General features: G+C 41.4%; 1 protein-coding gene and 1 pseudogene across 1 annotated transcript; one reads left to right on the top strand and one right to left on the bottom strand.

Moving 5' to 3' along the window:
- Positions 1-2705: 2705 nt before the first annotated feature.
- Positions 2706-5664, bottom strand: LOC113880969 (annotated as a pseudogene).
- Positions 5665-15880: 10216 nt separating this feature from the next.
- Positions 15881-17716, top strand: LOC113880777 (vomeronasal type-1 receptor 90). The gene has a single exon (XM_027523339.1). It carries the CDS (start codon positions 16752-16754, stop codon positions 17664-17666), a length of 915 nt encoding a protein of 304 aa, XP_027379140.1. The 5' UTR covers positions 15881-16751; the 3' UTR covers positions 17667-17716.
- The last annotated feature ends 1982 nt before the right edge of the window (positions 17717-19698 follow it).

The raw sequence follows: 19698 nt of genomic DNA, 5'->3' as shown, positions 1-19698 counted from the left end.
TGCAAACTTCTTGTCTTGAAGTTTTATTGGTCTCCCGCGTAAACCAAGCTACTCAGCCTCTTTTCTCCACTGAATTTTCCTACTGAGCTATCCTCATCCTATTACTCTTTATATCTTTGATAAAATATTTAAATAAATAGGTCGCCGACACCGTCCCCGCTTCGAATACCCTGGATCAGCCGGGGCAGGACCCTGGCAACCGCACTCTACATCACACCTCATGCTCTGCTTCATAACTGGAAATTTGTGTCTTTTGATCCCCTTCACCCATTTTGCCCACCCACACCCTCGCCTTTAGTGAGCGCCAGTTTAGAAGGCTCAGTGGATCCCATACAGGACGAATACTTAACCAACAAACTGCTTAAAACTAAAGGCAAAGAAAATATTTGAAGTCTCTCAGGAGAAAACGATGCATTTTGTGTACAGGAACCAATATTCAAATTACAGTGTCCTTTAAGAAGTGAATGCATGAATAAATTGTGTTATTTTACTTATAACTCCTGAGAGCTTCTTTAAGTCTATAACTTCAATATCTGTGCTATCTTGGGTTTGGCATCTACGTATTTATGGTGCCTTAGTATATTGGTCACATTTTCCTATTTCTTTATATGGTGAGTAATTGTGAACTGTATTTTGGACTTCTGAATATTGTACTATGTTTTCAGTCCTGTTACAATCCTCTGGGGAATGTTTATGCTTTTCTTTTAGAGGAAAACTGAAAGTTCTGCTTCATCTTCTTTTTGGTCTATTCCAGTCTCAGCTGTGTTGGTTCAGGTCTGTCCAGTGTGTGTATCCAGTTGTTCCGAGACTTGTGAGGGGTGTACACAGCATTCAGTTCAGTTCAGTTCAGTCACTCAGTTGTGTCCAACTCTTTGCAACCCCATGGACTGCAGCACGCCAGGCTTCTCTGTCCTTCACCATCTCCCAGAGCTTACTCAAACTCATATTGAGTTGGTGATGCCATCCAACCATCTCATCCTCTGTCGTCCCTTTCTTCTCCTGCCTTCAATCTTCCCCAGCATCAGCATCTTTTCTAATGAGTCAGTTTTTTGCATCAGGTGGCCAAAGTGTTGGAGCTTCAGCTTCCGCATCGGTCCTTCCAATGAATATTCAGGACTGATTTCCTGTAGGATGGACTGGTTGGATCTCCTTGCAGTCCAAGGGACTCTCAAGAGTCTTCTTCAACACCACAGTTCAAAAGCATCAATTCTTCGATGCTCAGCTTTCTTTATGGTCCAACTTTCACATCCATACATGACCACTGGAAAAACCATAGCTTTGACGAGGTGGACCTTTGTCAGCAAAGTCATGTCTCTGCTTTTTAATACACTGTCTAGGTTTGTCATAGCTTTTCTTCAAAGACCAACTGTCTTTTAATTTCATGGCTGCAATCACCAGCTGCAGTGATTTGGGAACCCCCCAAAATGAAGTCTCTCACTGTTTCCATTGTTTCCTCATCTATTTGCTATGAAGTGATGGGAGCTGATGCCATGATCTTCGTCTTTCGAATGTTGAGTTTTAAGCCAGATTTTTCACTCTCCTCTTTCATTTTTATCAAAAGTCTCTAGTTCATCTTCGCTTTTTGCCATAAGGGTGGTGTCATCTGCATATCTGAGGTTATTGGTATTTCTCATGTCAATCTTGATTCCAGCTTGTGCTTCATCCAGCGCAGCATTTTGCATGATGTACTCTGCATATAAGCTAAATAAAAAGGGTGACAATACACAGCCTTGATGTACTCCTTTCCCGATTTGGAATCAGTCTGTTGTTCCATGTCCAGTTCTAACTGTTGCTTTTGATTGGCATACAGATTTGTCAGGAGACAGGTAAGGTGGTATGCTATTCCCATCTCTTGAAGAATACATAGAATTAGAAAGGCCTTCTCTGGTTGTCTCTCCTGTGGCATTCCCTCCACGTCTCTGGCCCTCCCAGGCCCTTTGGCCTGTTTCCTCTGGGCAGAAGTATATTATTTCTGTTATCATTGTCGTGTCAATTCATGAGCTCTTTAGAAGTCCATGTGAGAAAAGAAGTGGAAAACTGACGCCTAGGTAGGCTGCGTCTCCAAGACATGACTTCTTCCACAAGCAGCTTGTATTTGTGTCTGTATCAGAGTTCTCAGGTAGTCTTGAAAAAATATTGTGTCCAAATATATCAGCCACAATTAGCAAGAGGAATGGGTTCCACTGGTCTAGAACTGGACAGTATTTTTTAATTTCAATTTCTAAAAATTTCATGTCTAGAATTTTTATGAGTGTTTTTTATTTAACAGGTGTCATGTTTATTTTAGATTGGTGGTTATTCCGGTATCTACAACCACAATCAACCCCCAAATTTTTTGAGCCCCTTTGTTATGTTTTCTTTTTGTTTTCTCTTGGCCCTTTGTCCATCTCCAGATAGTAATTGTTCTATTTCATCTCACTTTAGAGTTTGAAACTGTGTTAAGAGCTCTGTCTCAGGAGACTGATTAGAAGTTCGTGTCTTCTTAGATAGTTGTAGAGCTACATTATCTACTAGGTACTTGTCAGCCACAAATATCAAGTAAATACATTTAGGAGAAAAAGCATAACTCCATATATTTAAATTATTCAAGACAGCAAATCCTCTACACCACCATTAATCATTCCAAAACTAGTGAATTGGCTCACTTAAGAGAAGCTATCTATCAGTGAATAATTAGACATCTACTGTCCTTCCCTTCATGAATTTTAAGAACTCGATCCTTTGTTTTTAGTGTGGATTAGCACAAAAGGACTGATGGTGGCATAGCCATTGCCCACCAGCATCTGGACAAAAAGAAGACCTGGGTTACTCTTCCTCAACATTCCTGAGAAGGAAGTGATCATGCAGTCCAGAAAGTACAAGACGACAAAGACTTACTCATGAGCAACAGAATGGTCTCAGTGGCCCCTTCTTCTGGGGATGTTTTTGGAGAAAGCTTGGTGCTGTGAAGGTGCTGTGACTGCCTCTTATGCCTGTATAAGAGAGTCACCATGCATCCACTTGAGACTGCAATGAGCCCTATGAGAGAGACGTCCCAGAAGGTCGCTGGGGAGAAATGTATGTACCTGAGAACGTAACTCAAGGTCCAAAGTGAGCAGGATTCAGTGATAACCAGAAAACTGCCCGAGGTCACATTGGGAGTGGCAATGGTTGAGACTAAATAGCGACTACTAACGGACATGTTAAAGACCCAGAGGAGGAGAAAGCAATGTAGGTTGTGATTTGACGCTTCAAGTTTGAATTTTGCCAAACAGGAGTTTCTGAGGTTGAGGGTGATAGCCTGGAAGACGCTCAGCAGGCAGGTGGTACAAATGGAGAGGCCCCTTGTCAACCTGTTTGAGTAGAAAACTGATTTACATTTTATGTCATCCCTAGCGTTCTGAGACCCAAAGATGTCTGTACCTATGAGCCCCATGGCTACCAGCATGACTATGTGGATTAGGGCCAAGTGACTAATCGTCAGATCCAGCGGGCTCGGGTCTGTGCTCGAGAAGGAAGGTGTAGACGTGCAAGAGAAGAAGGATGGTGTCGGCTGAGATCCCAATACCAACCTCGCAGAAGGATGCATTTCTTACAGCAAAAGAACTGGAGGGTTTACCTTTATCCATCTCTATGGGGACATATATTTGTAGTAAACATCTGAAGAGAAAAACAAGAAAAATTCTCTTTACCACAAATATTACCTTCACCATTTTCAACCAACTCTATTACCATCATGAAAACACGTGGACTGATCCAAATGCATCCGTGTTCGGGTCCACGCATCCATGGGCTTGATACTCAAGTCTGCCTTCGCGCCTACCTGGATGCCGTTCCGTTTCTCTCCCCCAGCCCACCCCTGCGCAGCCCATCCACGGTGGATAATGTGCCCCACTACTGGGCTGGGCTCTAGCGGCACCGCTACAATTAAGTGTCATGCTTTATAGGCGTCAGTTGCTCATTTTTACCTTACTTTTTACTTTTCACAGTCAACAGTCACTATTAAAACCACTGGCAAATCTTATTTCTCTATAGGAAAATTCCATAGTAGAAGCAGAAAAGTTGATCTCCTTTCTCCAAAATATTGATCCAGGAAGGTAACAAACATTAACACAATCAAAAGCACCCATTTACATTAGCTGGCATGGAGTGCCAGGAGAGACAAAGGGAATTATGACTCTAATCATCCAACTACACCCGGACTTCAGGGTTCACAGACAACTCTATTAGTGAGAAACATACTGCAAATATTCATTTATCTGTTTATTTTTACATGAACATGATAAAGAAAGATCCCGAGTGCCACAGCTAAGACCCAGCGCAGACAAATAAATAAACATTTTTTTAGAAAAGAAAGATATATGCCTATTTCTGTGCTTCATTAGCAAACATATTCTGGAAAATATGAATATTTCATTAAAACAAGCTAAAATAAATCCTACTGTGTGAGTCCTCGCACATCCATGCTTCATCACGCTTACTGCTTGAACTGCACATCACTGTTCAGGAGAGCAGTGACAGAGCGGAAACTTTTCCCGTCAGTAGGGTAATAATCCATGAGACCCTCCTCAAGTAAGGCTCTCAGCAGTGACTGATGTTCAGAGGGTATCTGGCTCACTAATGTACCAAGCACAAAAAATCTCATTTATACACCTGAGATGCCCTCAAAGGGGCTTGATCATAATGACCTAAGTCACAGGCACACACACACACACACAATAACATAAACGAAAATTCGGAAACAGGTCATATTCTAAGAGGCTACACGGAGAAAGAGGAAAGAAAAGCTATGTGGGAAAATTAGGAAACAAAAACGAAAGATAAAACAAGGAAAAGAAAACAACACATACATGGAGTGATGCACGTCAGTGAGAAGCATCGGCTTCATCTGGGAAAATCACCGCCAGGAGCTGCTGTGACTGATGGCGCAGACCAGGGCTCATAGCTGAGGCGCCTTTCAAACACCCGGTCAAGGAAGCAATCACTTTAGACATTGTATCACTGTGCGATTATGTGAATCATGGATAATCATGTGGTACACAGTGCCATCAAAACGGGCCACACACTGCTGAAGAATGTTAAGGTCATTTCACTCGAGCCAGGGGTCAGAGAAGTGACGAGTGTGCGTGGAAAGAGGACACCCCGCACCAGAGCCCAAGGTAAACGTGGGCGTGGTGACCTTGTGGTGACCTTGTGGACAGACGACAGGGTGAAGGAAAGGAGAGAGCATCTTGTTCGCTCTACACGAGCAGAGTAATGGCTTGGGATGGCGATGAGGCATAAACAGCATGGTCTATGCTCAGCAATGTGCAGTGTGCCCTAGTCACACGAAAGAGCACGTCTTGGTACCGCTGTGTGACGCAGGACCTCCACTCCCATCGTTGCTATCCTCTGTCATAAAGCAGGAATGAACAGAAAGCATCTGGGAGGAGAGAGTGACCATACGCCGTGTATGTGGGTTTGGACTGTGGGTGTGCTAGAAAACACGTTCCACCTTGTGGCACCTTTCAGCTGGAGAACCGGGAAGAGAGCGATGGAGAAAGAGCCTGAAAAGTCAAGGAAGCACAATCACCACCGTCCAGATGCCAGTGATGGGTACAGAGCATCTGAAAACATGAACCTCAGGAGAGCGAAAAACAGAAACCTGAGGTACAGTCGAGTGTAACAGCAGCAGTTTCCTAAACACACAGGTGAGAATTATCTACTGTTTTTACAGATTTCAAGGATTGTGAAGTATAGCTCGGGGTGGTTGCTTACCCATGGCTGTTTGGGTATTTACAGCATCGATATTTTTACATCTATTCTGTGAAAAGGCAAAACAAGAGTAATCATTATCCCGAACACAAAGGAAAACCCCACAGGTGCTTTATCACAAACCCAGAAAGCCCTAGATGAGAATGGGTCTGGTTTACTTGCTTCAGAGTTTTTACTTTATCATCCTCTTCTTTGTATTTCAGTAACAAAAAAAGATCAATTCCCATTTCTCTCATAATAAATTCACAAGACATAGTTTGGAAAAAAAATCTAAAACTCAAGCATAGAGGTCAGGGCAGATGAAAATGGTTTTTGTTCCAAATTTTCCTTCTGATGAAATGGGTTCTGGCATATCCGAAATGAAAGGGAACAGATATTTTTAAAATGAATAACCTATGAAGAAAAGAGAAGTAGACACAAAGTCTTTCTCCTCACCACATACTGTTGACTCTACTTAGGTCTTCAGTAGACAAGCAGAGGACATGCCTACCATCAGCACTATATTTTCTTTATTTTTCATGTAATCCCAGCCTCATTTTCACTGTCCTCTGATTTGAAATTCCCTAAGTGCTAGAGCATAGTCCTATCTACATTAATTTGAAACTTATGAAGGTAAAACTGGGACAAGAAAGATCTTCATGAGAAAAAAGTGGTAAATATTTTGTAGGAATGTGAGGTTAAACTCTCTTTACAAAGTGATGTTTCAAACAAAGAATCTGGTTTTCTTCTAAATGCTTAGTTTTTTGTTTGCTTTTTTTAAAAAAATAACCCAAACCCCAGAGGGCACTTATTTTTAAAAGCTCTAATTGATTTATGAAAATGAGAGAAATGAAACTGAGCATATTTAATGAAAACCCAGTCAGAGCTAAAAATTTGTTCCTTTAAGAAAAATATGATTATATTAGTAATACTCTAACATAACAGTATAATCTCTTCCTTGAGAACTGAAATAGCAACTAAATAAAAGTAATTTTATTCGGGGAAAAAACACCTATCAGCAATTAATTAATTTAGCATTTCACATGAAAAGACCCATTATTTTTATGAGTCACCAACTTAAAGGACTAACTACGCTGACAGGAACATTTCCCCACTGCATTAAAGAGAAAGCCATCCTCTGACCTGGGAGATGGTTAGAGTAGAAGGGCTCATCTGAAAAAACATCTCTATTCGACCAAATCTGCCTCTTTCTGCAGCCTGCCTACAAGCGCATCCAGCACTGGTTCTAAGTGTGTGGAACAAAGAGGCACTTGCTCAGATGGGCGTGTGGGGTGATCTGTGTGTGTGAGATGGACTGGAGCAATTTCAAGGCAAGGATGTCATTAGCTCATCTCTCTGCAGGCCTGTAATTTTAGTGTCTAGAAAGGTGACAAGATCCAGCTGGGGACAAAAGAACCATGCTGTCCCCAATGGAACATTTTACTTGTCTATTAATTTTAATTCATTCTCTCCAGGAAAATAAATATCTGGGAAGATCTGTACTCAAAACTTTTCTGTAAATTCCCTTGCCACATCTGAGTGGAAGGATCAGAAGGGTAACAGTCATGGTAGAAAATACTAGTTCTCCCATTTGGATGCCAAGATCAAACTAAAATAATCCCATTTCAACTCTGTAATGTCCTTCTCTGGGGTGAGAGATACCTGATCCCTCCAGCGAGTTCCAGTGGCTCTACATGTCCCCCACCTAGAGTATGTGATGGACACCCTCACCCTTAGGTCAATTCTCAGGTGGAGCATGTATTACCAGATTCTGAGTATCAGTACTCATATAGTTCGTGATTTCAAAATCTTCGTTTATGTTCCAAGCTGTGAGTCAATCTTAAAAGTGAACTGAAAGGAAATAAAAGAAAAAATAGAATAAAAGAGGCAGAGCTAGAGGTTGAGAGCTGAGGTAATGACAGGCATATTGAACATAATTAAAGCTGAGGTGTCGCCCACCTCAACTCAACTGTATGAGGAACCTGAATGACCTGGGCCTCCTCCTAACAGAGACAGCCAAGAGCCTTCATTTTCTCTGAAGTACACAATATCAAATTATGCTTCAATATCAAATGTAGTTTACACAGAATTATATAAACAACTATAAAACATGTGACAAAATGGGGCCCCGTAACTTGTAATCAAAAGAAAACATAATCTCTGGAAGCAGACCCACCCATGTTCTAGGTATTAGAATTAGGAGACAGTGCTTTAAAACAAGTGGGGCTTCCCAGGTGACGCAGTGGTAAAAGATTTGTCTGCCAAGGCAGGAGATGTAAGAGATGTGGGTTCAATCCTTGGGTTGGGAAGAGTCCCTGGAGTAGGAAATGGCAACCCAGTCCAGTATTCTTGCCTGAAAAATTCTGCGGACAGAGGAGCCTGGCAGGCTACAGTCCATGGGGTCGCAGAGTTGGAGACGACTAAGCAACTTGAGTGCGCACGCACGCACGCACACACACTCTTTAACACAACTACTATCAATACTTTGAAGGTTAGAGCAGATATAACAGATGAAAAGATTGTTTCTGTAGAGACATTAAAACCTAAAAGGAACTAAATAGAAATGTAAGAAATAAATATATAATGTCTACAATCTAGAATTTCAAATGGGAGGATTGGATACCACAGAGAAAAGCTTCAAGGAACTTCAGAACAATTAACAGATATCCAAACTCATTTAGGGAGGGAAAAGCCTTTTTTAATGAAATAAGCCTAAGTAGGGTAATAAGCACTCTCTAATATGTGTTATCAGGGTCTCTGAAAGAAAAGAAAATGAGAAGAAAACACTGGGAGAAAATAAAGGTCAAAGTCTTCCCAAATATGACATAGACCAAGAATCTGAAAAAATGCTAAGAAAAACAGAAAGAAAACAAGACCTCAGGGACTTCCCTGGTGTCCGGTGGTTAAGAATCTGCCTTGCAATGCAGGGGACGCGGGTTTGATATCTGGCTGGGGAGCCAGGATGCCGCATGCTGTGGAAAAACGAAGCCCACATGGGAAAACTACTGACTCCGAGGCCACAACTAGAGAGCCCACAAGCATGCAGTGAAGACCCTGAACGCCGTGACTGAGACGCGACGCAGCCAAATAAATAAACAAATAATGAATATTAAAAAACAAGACCTCAGCACAGTACAGTGAAACTGCTCAAAAACAAAGATAAAAGAGAAAAACCTTAAAGTAGCCAAAACGAGAGACATTTTAAAATGGATGAAAAAAGACAAAAATCAGAGACATCAGCATATCAAAAATCGTGCAATCAGAAGACAATGAAAATGTTTTCCTACAGATTCCTATATCTAGTGAAAATCATATTTGAAGATGAGAACAATATTTTTTAGAAATATAAAAGTTGAGAGAGCTAATCACTAGCATAAACAAATAAATGATATATAAACACATACAACAGAAGGTTCTTGAGGATGTAATTAAGAAATAAATGATTGAAACATGGATCCACAGGAAGAAATAAAGAATAAAAATGACAAATATGTAAAAAATACAAAAAGCTATGCTTGTTTTTCTCTTAATTTTAAAAAAACCTAATGACTGTTTAAAGCAAAAGAAACAATACATTGTGGGATTGATAACACTGTAGAACTAAAATACAGGACAAAGGATAGAGAAGGGGTATAGATGCAAAAATCCTTAACAAAATATTAGCAAGTCAAATCCACCAACACATAAAAAGATATAAACCGCAGGACTATGTGGATTCATTCCCACCTAGGGTGGGTCAACACTTAAAAATCAATGATCATAATCCATTATATCAACTGAGAAAAAGAAAACATCATATATAATAATTATATCAATAGATGCAGAAAAAACATTTGACAAAATCCAACACCCAGTCTTGATGGAAAATAAAAAAAAAGAACTCAATAAACTAATATGAGAAGGGGATTTCCTTTTCCTGATAAAGAGCAGCTACCAAACATGTACCGTTAACATCATACTTAAAGGTAAGAGGTCTTCCCTCTAAGATCAGAAACAAGGTAAGGTAGTAATACTCTTTTACGCATCCAGTAGGATATATGAAATTATAGACCAAAACCAAAAATGTGGCAAGGATGTTAATCAGCGAGTCTCAGGCATCGCTGGTGGGAATGTAAAATGATACGATGAGTCTGGAAGATTGCGGCAGTTTCTTATTGAGTCAAACATAAACCTACCCTTTTGCTCAGCAATTCCACATATTAATATGCATTTATCCCAGAAAAAAATGCAAACACATCCACAAAAAGAAAAAAAAAAAAGACTTGTACATTCACGGCAGCATTTCACAGTAGACAACAGTTGGAAACAATCCAAGTGTCCTTGAAGAAGTGAATTGTTATTTCACTTCAGCAGGATATTGCTCAACAATCCAAGTGACAGAACTACTTCCTCAGGCATTGTCATGCCAAACAAAAGAAGCCAGACTCTCCGAGTAAACACTGCCTGATGTCTCTGTTCTAGGGAGTCAGAGGTGACCTAAGGGGAAAATGAAACGGTCATGGTGTTGCCTGTAGGATGTGGAGGGGCTGACTGTGCAGGCACCTGAGCAAGTCTTCTGGGAAAGTGGAGATACTCTATATTGTCTGCTTGGAGGTTTCACAAGTGCCTCCATTTGTCAAAATTGTATGGGTAAGGTTTGTACATTTAAACAATAAATTGAAACCTCTAAATGAACCGTAAGTGGTGATGAATGATGGGCTGGTGTGCAGTGGACGAAGATGCGAATGACAGAAAGACCATAACTACCAAAGCTGTTAATAAGCGTTCATTGAATTATTCTGCAGGCTTTACATTTTAAATCATGTATGATAAACTGTTAAAATAACATCAACACTGGAACGCAAGAATAATAAAGAAAAAACCGAGAATGAGTTTTTTCATTTCTAGATCAGATCTTTGGAATTGTCTTGGTCAATGTCAAAAAGTGAGACAAGCTTTTTTTTTTTTTTTGCTCAAACTTTGGAAAAGAAGCAAAAAGTAGGCTTCTCATGATTTTAATTACTTCCTTACTGACGGTGCACAAGAAAAAGCCAAACGTAGCTGACTGATCTGTCTTCTAGGTGGTGTCTGGTTGACACGGTTGGGGGAGAGAACGTCACTGCTTTTGTATGTGTGGTTACCACTCCCACTCCCTTTCATGGTTTCTCCTTGTTGTTCAGTATGTCTGATTAGCAACCACAGATAAAGCTTCCACATTTCTGAACAGAGACAGCAAGTGCAGATCTATGTGATGGACCTCACACGTCATGGTGTGGGTTAGCCCATAGCACTGGAAGACATGAGATGGTTTAGGGTCCTTTTTTATGAAGACTCAGTTGATCAAATATCAGTGGTGTGTATTTAGTCTAGGTAAAGTGAAAGTGAAGTCGCTCAGTCATGCCCAACTCTTTGCAACCCCATGGACTGTAGCCTGCCAGGCTCCTCCATCCGTGAGATTTTCCAGGCAAGAGTACTGGAGTGGGGTGCCATTTCCTTCTCCAGGGGATCTTCCCGACCCAGGGATTGAACCCGGGTCTCGCACACTGCAGGCAGACTCTACATTCTGTAGGTATATAGTAATTTTTTTCCTGAGCATTTTAATTTTCTTTTTTAACTGCTTTGAATGGGCAGAAACTGGTCTTTTTTTCTGGTTCCCTTTCTAATGAATTGGAAAAGAAAAGCTAAGAATCACTCAAGATCCAACTGTGTGGGATTTTTGCTTTTACAAACTATGTCACTGAATTCCGAGGCACTTCTACTGCCAGAATCTACGGACAGCTCCGCACTGGGCCATAACAATATAGTTCTTGCTTGTTGCCCTAGAAGAATCAGGAGCTGGGCTTCTCAGTGCCTTGGTCACAGAATGCAAAAGATTCCCAGATCTTTTCAGAATGTGTATTCCATCTTAGAAAGGGCCATTAACATATAGGGGATGAGTCTTTATATCACATTACGGGGCTACTTTAGGAAATTGTGGAAAATGAAAAGAAATTGGCTCCAAGGGGTGTCTGCTGTCTTCACCTATGGCCATAGGGATACTTTAATATCTTATTTAATCTGAAACTGGGCTTCCCTGGTGGCTCAGTTGGTAAAGAATTGCGTGCAGTGCAGGAGACCCAAGTTTGATGCCTGGGTTGGGAAGATCCCCTGGAGAAGGAAACAGCTACCCAGTCTATATTCTTGCCTGGAGAATTCCATGGACAGAGGACCCTGGTGGACTACAGTCCATGGGATCACAAGAATTGGACACAACTTAGCAACCGACTCAGTCTGAAACTGATAGGATAGGAATCATGGAATAGAAGGACAATAACACCCAGAAACCACGTGCTGTCCTGAGAACCAACCCCAGGAAGAGGGTGCCCATCACATGTTGTGGGGACAGCACACACACAGCCGCTGTGAACGCATGTGAGGCACCGGAAATCTTTCACCCCCGAGAGTGACATGACAGAGTGTGGAGTGAGATAACACTAATGTGATCTCAGGACGAAAATGAGAGCACTTGGTACTGTGACCTTTCGCCCCTCCACACAGCTATGGCAAGGGAATGGGTGGAAAAGTTTTGAGCTCAAATCTTCCCAGCTTGTTATTTTCCAAGAGAAAATAAAGTCAAGGGACAAGTAAAACATTCCACTGGGGACAGGATGGTTCTGTTGTCCCCAGCCAGATCTTGTCACATTTCTACAGACACTAAAATTACAGGCCTGCAGAGAGATGAGGTAATGACATCCTTGCCTTAAAACTGTGCGGGCCCTTCGCACGTGCACAGGTCACCCCACACGTCCATCTGGGTAAGTGCCTCTCTATTCCACACACACAGAATAGTGCGTGGGTAGGGTCTAGACAGGGCACGGAAGGAGGAAATGGGGTCTACGGTGAGGCTTTTTGGTAGCCTCAGATTAGGCATCCAGCTAAGCCATCTACCATAGCTCAGAGGACTGCTTTGTCTACAAGGCAATATGAACATTCTAAATATGCTTATCATTTAATTTCATGACTCATAAAAATTATTTGATTCTCAAATGAGTAGTCAATTAATTTTAGGTACCCATTCAATTTCTCTGAATAAAATTACTTTCATTTATTAATTGTATCAGTTCTCAAGTTACATATGATTATATTATCTACTCATTTTAGACTGAAATTTTACTAATTCATATGTATACTCATCATGAAAGGGTAAATTTTAGCTCTGGTTTTTAATTAAATATACTCAATTTAGTTCTCTCCACAAAGCAACTAAAACTATTATATTTATTGTGTCTTCTGTAGTTGGTATAGTTTTAAAAATTTAGATTCCTTATGAGGAAATTAGGTTCTTTGTTCAAAAAACTGTTTCATAAAGAGACTTTAACTTTGCATAACTATAAAATATCTACAGTATTTTTTCATGAAAACCTTTTTTGTCTTGGTTTTAATACCACAAATTTTAATGGTGTCAGCACTTAAACCTACGTTTTAGCAGCTACAAAACCTCAAATCACAGAACAGTGAAAATGAGGCTGCAATTACATTAAAAATTAAGAAAATAAAGTGATGATGATGATAGAGATTTCCTATGCTTGTCTAAGGATATTATCTCCCAGAAATCTGTGAGGAGAAAGACTATTTGGGTCCATTTGTTTATCTTTAATCCATATATTATTTCATATTCATTAAAAGATTTCCATTGGTATGGATATGCCAGAACAAATTTCATTAGGAAGAAAATTATAACCCTTATCTCTGTGCTTGGGTTTTGCATTTTCTTTTTCCTTTCTTTGTGATTTTTCAGTTGAGGCATAATTGACACACATCATATCAGTAATTTCAGATGCACAACATAATGATTTGATAGTTGTATGTGTGGTAAAATGACCACCACAATCAGTCTCGTTAACATGCTCACTGTAAATGTTTACAGAATTTTTTTTTCCCGTGGTGAGAACTACATTTTACTTTTCAAACTATATCTTATCATGCATTTATAATAATAAACAGATAGATGTTAACCAATCTCCCTTCTTGTTACTAAAATACCAAGACTGTGATGATAAATGAAAGTGAAAGCAGTTTAGCAAGAAAGCCTTTCTGCTCTTATTTTGCCGTTGGTTGATTAGGGAAACCAACTCTCACACAGGACTCTGTATTCTCGAGGTTTGACAACTTAATATTTGTGACATGTAGAGCCTCTGGGGTTTTACTGTTCCTTTAATTGGAAAAAATAATTACTCTTCTCACTATAGATAAAACATATTTACACTATAAATACTGTGGTTCAAATGAGCACCTGAGATTGGACTTCACAATCCTTTCACTTAGGAAAATCAATAGATAATTCTCGCCCATGTTTTCTGGGAAATAGCTGCCATCCATCAACTCACATACTCCCCATGTTTGTCTTCCTCGTCCCTCTGGGGTTTACACACGTCACCAGTGCTCTGCACGCCGCACTGACATCTGGCTGATGCTTGGGCTTTCCTGAGAGTGCTAGACAGTTCCCTGCAGTTCTCTTCGCAGTTTTCCAGCAACAGTTGTGCTTCAAGGTAGGTGGAGAATATACCCAATATACCCGCAGCCCCAAACCCACTAGAGTGGTACATGATCAACTGCATCTTATAAATGCCTCTGGACCATTTTAACTTGATTTATGGATGACAAATGTAACAGCAAAGATGAAGCTGACCTATAAGATAATGAGAAACCAATATACATGCTCTTTCACATCTCAGGCCAATTCCTAAGTGCTGACATTAAACATTATTTACACATTACCTCCACCCTAATAAGTGTGCATTGTTATGATCCTGTTGCAGATGAAAAAGCGCACACGTCCTTTCTTCTCTTCTCCTGGTGTCTATGAAATATTCAAATCCTCCAGGATGTTTTCTAATAAAAACACTATGTTAGCACAGAAATGGCCACATATCTTCATAATGCAGTCAGTTCTCTGTATGTGTGGGTTTCATATCCACAGAGTCAACCAACCAGGGTGGAAAATATTTTTTGTAATTCCAGAAAATTCCAAAAACCAACACTTGAATTTGCCACATGCTGGCAACTAGTTACACAGCATTACATTGTTTTAAGTATTGTAAGTAACCTAGAGATAATTTGGGGCTTCCCTGGTAGCTCTGCTGGTAAAGAATTTGCCTGCCATGCCGGAGACTCCAGGTCAATTCCTGAGTCGGGAAGATCTTCAGGGGAAGCGATAGGCTACCCACTCCAGTATTCATGGGCTTCCCTGGTGGCTCAGCTGGTAAAGAATCTGTCTGCAACATGGGATATCTGGGTTTGATCCCGGCGTCGGGAAGATCCCCTGAAGAAAGGAATGACAACCCACTCCAGTATTCTTGCCTGGAGAATCCCACGGACAGTGGAGTCTAGTGGACTATCCACAGGGTCGCAAAGAGCTGGACATGACTGAGCAACTACGCACAGCACAGCATGTTCAGAGCAACTAAGCAATAGAACTTCTTGCTAAGTACCTGTGAAAATATCATAGCCCTATACTCTTGATTTACAGATAACAGATCTGTGAAAATGTCTAAAGCCATTTTATGATGCTAGGTACCTCATATTTATAAGGCTTGACTTAAAGTAAATACATGCATCGCACAGATAAGATATCCCAATAGGCTATCACCAAACTCTTGAGTATGAACTGTGTGCTCGGTCCTCCTGACTAGCGAGATAGCAGTGCTTGCTTGAAGGACACCTGCCGGCTTGAAGTCCTGTACTGAAGCCCTATGAAAGAAACCTCCTTCAGGGTGGGGTGAACACCAGTTTTCTAATTAAAACCTGCAAAGAAAACAATCCATAATCTATTTAAACTGCTGTTATATTTACCACCCTGGTACCACACGTCAAGGGGCGGAGAGAAAAGAAATCTGTTCCTGCTAATGACTGACAACTCAGAGTCATAAAGTAGTGTTTTCAGGTTAGATAATGAAATATATGTAGGATGTGAAGTTACCTTGGAGGATTCCAAGAAAAGAGCAACACTCCATCAGGGCACGATGTACAGAGATTTTTTAAATGGTCCCCAGTTTTCGTAGTGATTCCCCTCTCACCTGAGGCAGGAGCAGGGCTAAGGAATTATTAAGAGAACTGCACCAACTCTCCCAAGTCACATGTATGAGGAACTAGATAATACTAAATTCTATAATTCTATAGAGACTTATATGCATCATACACTCTTCTGTTATATTATGCACGCTTAATCTGTTTATTTTCATAATATCTTTAGCATAGAGGTAATGTGTTTACCGTGTTCTACACAAGAGATAAACAGTTGAGGCTCAGACGTAAAGTGGCTGCTGGAGCCACACTTGCACTCGGTGTCCACTCACACATTTAATCTCAAGCTGCCTCTCAGGGACTGTGCCTGTCAACATTTAGTCTTTGTATATTTGGTCTGACAATCAATAAGCTAGAGGAAAGAGAGAACCGAGATAAAACAACTCTGTGCGTGGCCATCTAGTTGACACCCTTTGTTTAAGAGGACCTGCGGTCCACCCGTAGGCATTTCTCCTCATTCTAATTCAACAAAAGCGATAGAGCTCTTTTTACACATGTAGCCTTACATCACGTTTCTGCAGATGAAAGGCAAACTATTTCTCACTATAGAGGAAGTCTCAGGTACTATGCAAGTCCAGCAATGACATACACAAGCCAGTGAAGACTGGGAAGTAGTCAGGCTAGAGGAATACTGGGGATGGTGTTGGGGCAGGGGATAGGTAAAGCAGTCTTGTGCACTGAATAGTGGTGAAGCGTAGACTGGGGTCAGCCCACCTGCTCCTTTTTAGTGTCCACTCATTTATGGAGCTGCACCTGGCCTTAGTTGTGGCACGTGGGGTCTAGTTCCCCGACCAGGGATAGAACCCGGGCCCCCTGCCTTGGGAGCTCAGAGTCTTAGCCAATGGACCACCAGGGGAGTCCAAGCCACCTATTCAGACAGTGGCAATAGTGCCAGCTGAGGTTGTTGATATTGGTCATATTATAAAGAGTTAAAGATAAAGAGTTTTCCTTGAGTTTCTCCACAGGTACTCACTACATGCTTATTTTCCTCCACAAAGATGAATAAAAATAGACTTTCCAGTTTCATTGACATAAGAAATGCCTTTTTCTCCGAAGTTGCCATTGGGATCTTGGCCAACACCATCCTTCTTCTCTTCCATGCCCACAACTTCCTTCTTGAGCACAGACCCAAGTCCACTGACCTGACCATTGGTCACTTGGCCCTAATCCACATAGTCATGCTACTAACCGTGGCATTTATGGCTACAGACACCTTTGGGTCTCAGAAAACCTGGGATGACATCCAATGTAAGTTGGTTGTCCACCTGTACAGTTCGATGAGGGGCCTCTCCATTTGCGCCACCTGCCTGCTGAGTGTCCTCCGGGCCATCACCCTCAGCCCCAGAAACTCCCGTCTGGCAAAGTTCAAACCTCACTCATCCCATCACAACCTGTACTGCACTCTCTTCCTGTGGGTCTTCAACATGTTCATCAGTGGTTACTTCTTAGTGTCCACTGTCGCCACCCCCAGTGTGACCTCAGCCCATCTTCTACATGTCACTGAATCCTGCTCACTTTGCCCCGTGATTCACTTCCTTAGGTACGTACACTTTGTACTGAGGACCTTCCAAGACGTCTGCTTGTTGGGGCTCATGGCCCTCTCAAGTGGATACATGGTGACTCTCTTGTACAGGCATAAGAGGCAGACCCAGCATCTTCAGAGCACCAAGCTTTCTCCAAAAGCACCCCCAGAAGAAAGGGCCACTCAGACCATTCTGTTGCTCATGAGTTTCTTTGTGGTCATGTACTTTTTGGACATAACTGTCTCTTGGTTCTCAAGAAAGTTGTGGGATATTGACTCTGTGCATATGTGTGTCCAGATGCTCGTGGGAAACGGCTATGCTAGCATCAGTCCTTTGGTGCTAATCAGTGCTGAAAAACGAATAATCAAGGTCTTAAAATACATATGGTGAAATGGCATTAAATATGTAATTATTCTGCAACGGAAGTGAGAGTTGCTAAGTCATATCCGACTTGTTACAACCCCATGGACTGTAGCCCACCAGGCTCCTCTGTCCATGTGATTCTCCAGACAAGAATACTAGAGTGGTACCCATTTCCTTCGCCAGAGGATCTTCCTAACCAAGGGATTGAACATGGATCTACTGCACTGAAGGCAGATTCTTTACCACTGGTGCCACCTGGGAAGCCCATTCTGCAATGAATGAGCCGTTTAAAAGATGATGTAAGGTACTGACTTCAAAATTATTAATCACAGTGTGCAGCCTGTGCTCTCTGGGTTAACTGAAATATATGGCTTAGGCTTTGTCTGTTAAGTCTCTTCACTTTGATACATGTAGCTCACAAACACATGGAAGGTCATTTAACAGCATATCTGTTTGAGATAATTCATGAGTTTCACTCGAATCCCAGTCTTAAGATCTAAACCTCTTACCCAGTAACAAACTGTAAAGGGATAGAAAGGATATCAATGACTGTCTGGGAATGCATGAGGGGAAAAAAGAAAAGCAGAGTAAGATTTACAAATGGCGTGAAGAAAATTTGGGGGATTGTGATAGTTGTTTTACATGTTTAATACACATTGAAAAGAATCCATTCAGTTCAGTTCATTTCAGTCGCTCAGTCGTGTCCAACTCTTTGCGACCCCATGAATCGCAGCACGCCAGGCCGCCCTGTCCATCACCAACTCCCGAAGTTCACGCAAACTCATGTGCATCGAGTCGGTGATGCCATCCAGCCGTCTCATCCTCTGTCGTCCCCTTCTCCTCCTGCCCCCAATCCCTCCCAGCATCAGGGTCTTTTCCAATGAGTCAACTCTTTGTATGAGGTGGCCAAAGTATTGGAGTTTCAGCCTCGGCATCAGTCCTTCCAATGAACACCCAGGATTGGTCTCCTTTAGGATGGACTGGTTGGATCTCCTTGCTGTCCAAGGGACTCTCAAGAGTCTTCTCCAACACCACAGTTCAAAAACATCAATTCTTCGGCGTTCAGCTTTCTTCACAGTCCAATTCTCACATCCATAGAATCCATTGGCATGCTTCAAATTCATACAGTTTACTATATATCAGATAAATCAAACAAGGTGTTAAACAACAAAGTTAAAGAAGACCAAAGACAGCACAAGGAAAGAAGTCATAAAGATCAGGCAGAAATAGAGACAGAAAAAAAAAAGGAGAGAAAAGTTCAATGAAACCAAAAGCTCTTTTTTAAAAGATAAACAAAATTGGTAAGCTTTTCAGTTCAGTTCAGTCACTCAGTCATGTCTGACTCTTTGTGACCCCATGGACTGCAGCACACCAAGCCTCCTTGTTCATCACCAACTCCCAGAGCTTGTTCAAACTCAAGTCCATTGAGTCAGTGATGCCATCCAACCCTCTCATCCTCTATCATCCCCTTCTCCTCCTGCCTTCAATCTTTCCCAGCACTGGGGTCTTTTCTAATGAATCAGTTCTTCATATCAGGTCGCCAAATATTGTAGAGTCAGCTTCAGCATCAGTCCTTCCAATGAATATTCAGGACTGATTTCCTTTAGGATGGACTGGTTGGATCTCCTTGCTGTCCAAGGGATTCTCAAGAGTCTTCTCCAACACCACAGCATCAATTCTTCGGTGCTCAACTTTCTTTTTAGTCAAACTCTCACATCCATATATGACTACTGGAAAAACCATAGCTTTGACTAGATGAATCTTTGTTGGCAAAGTAATGTCTCTGCTTTTCAATATGCTGTTTAGGTTGGTCATAGCTCTTCTTACAAGGAGCAAGTATCTTTAAATTTCATGGTCGCAGTCACCACCTGCAGTGATTTTGAAGCCCCCCAAAATAAAGTCTGTCACTGTTTCCATTGCCTCTCCATCTATTTGCCATGGAGTAATAGGACCGGATGCCCTGATCTTCGTTTTTTGAATGTTGAGCTTTAAGGCAGCTTTTTCACTCTCTTCTTTCATTTTCATCAAGAAGCTCTTTAGTTCCTCTTCACTTTCTGCC

The sequence above is a fragment of the Bos indicus x Bos taurus genome, chromosome 22 (genome assembly GCF_003369695.1).
Source record: "Bos indicus x Bos taurus breed Angus x Brahman F1 hybrid chromosome 22, Bos_hybrid_MaternalHap_v2.0, whole genome shotgun sequence".
Classification (NCBI taxonomy): domain Eukaryota; kingdom Metazoa; phylum Chordata; class Mammalia; order Artiodactyla; family Bovidae; genus Bos; species Bos indicus x Bos taurus.
This window is presented reverse-complemented; position numbering and strand designations above follow the sequence as displayed.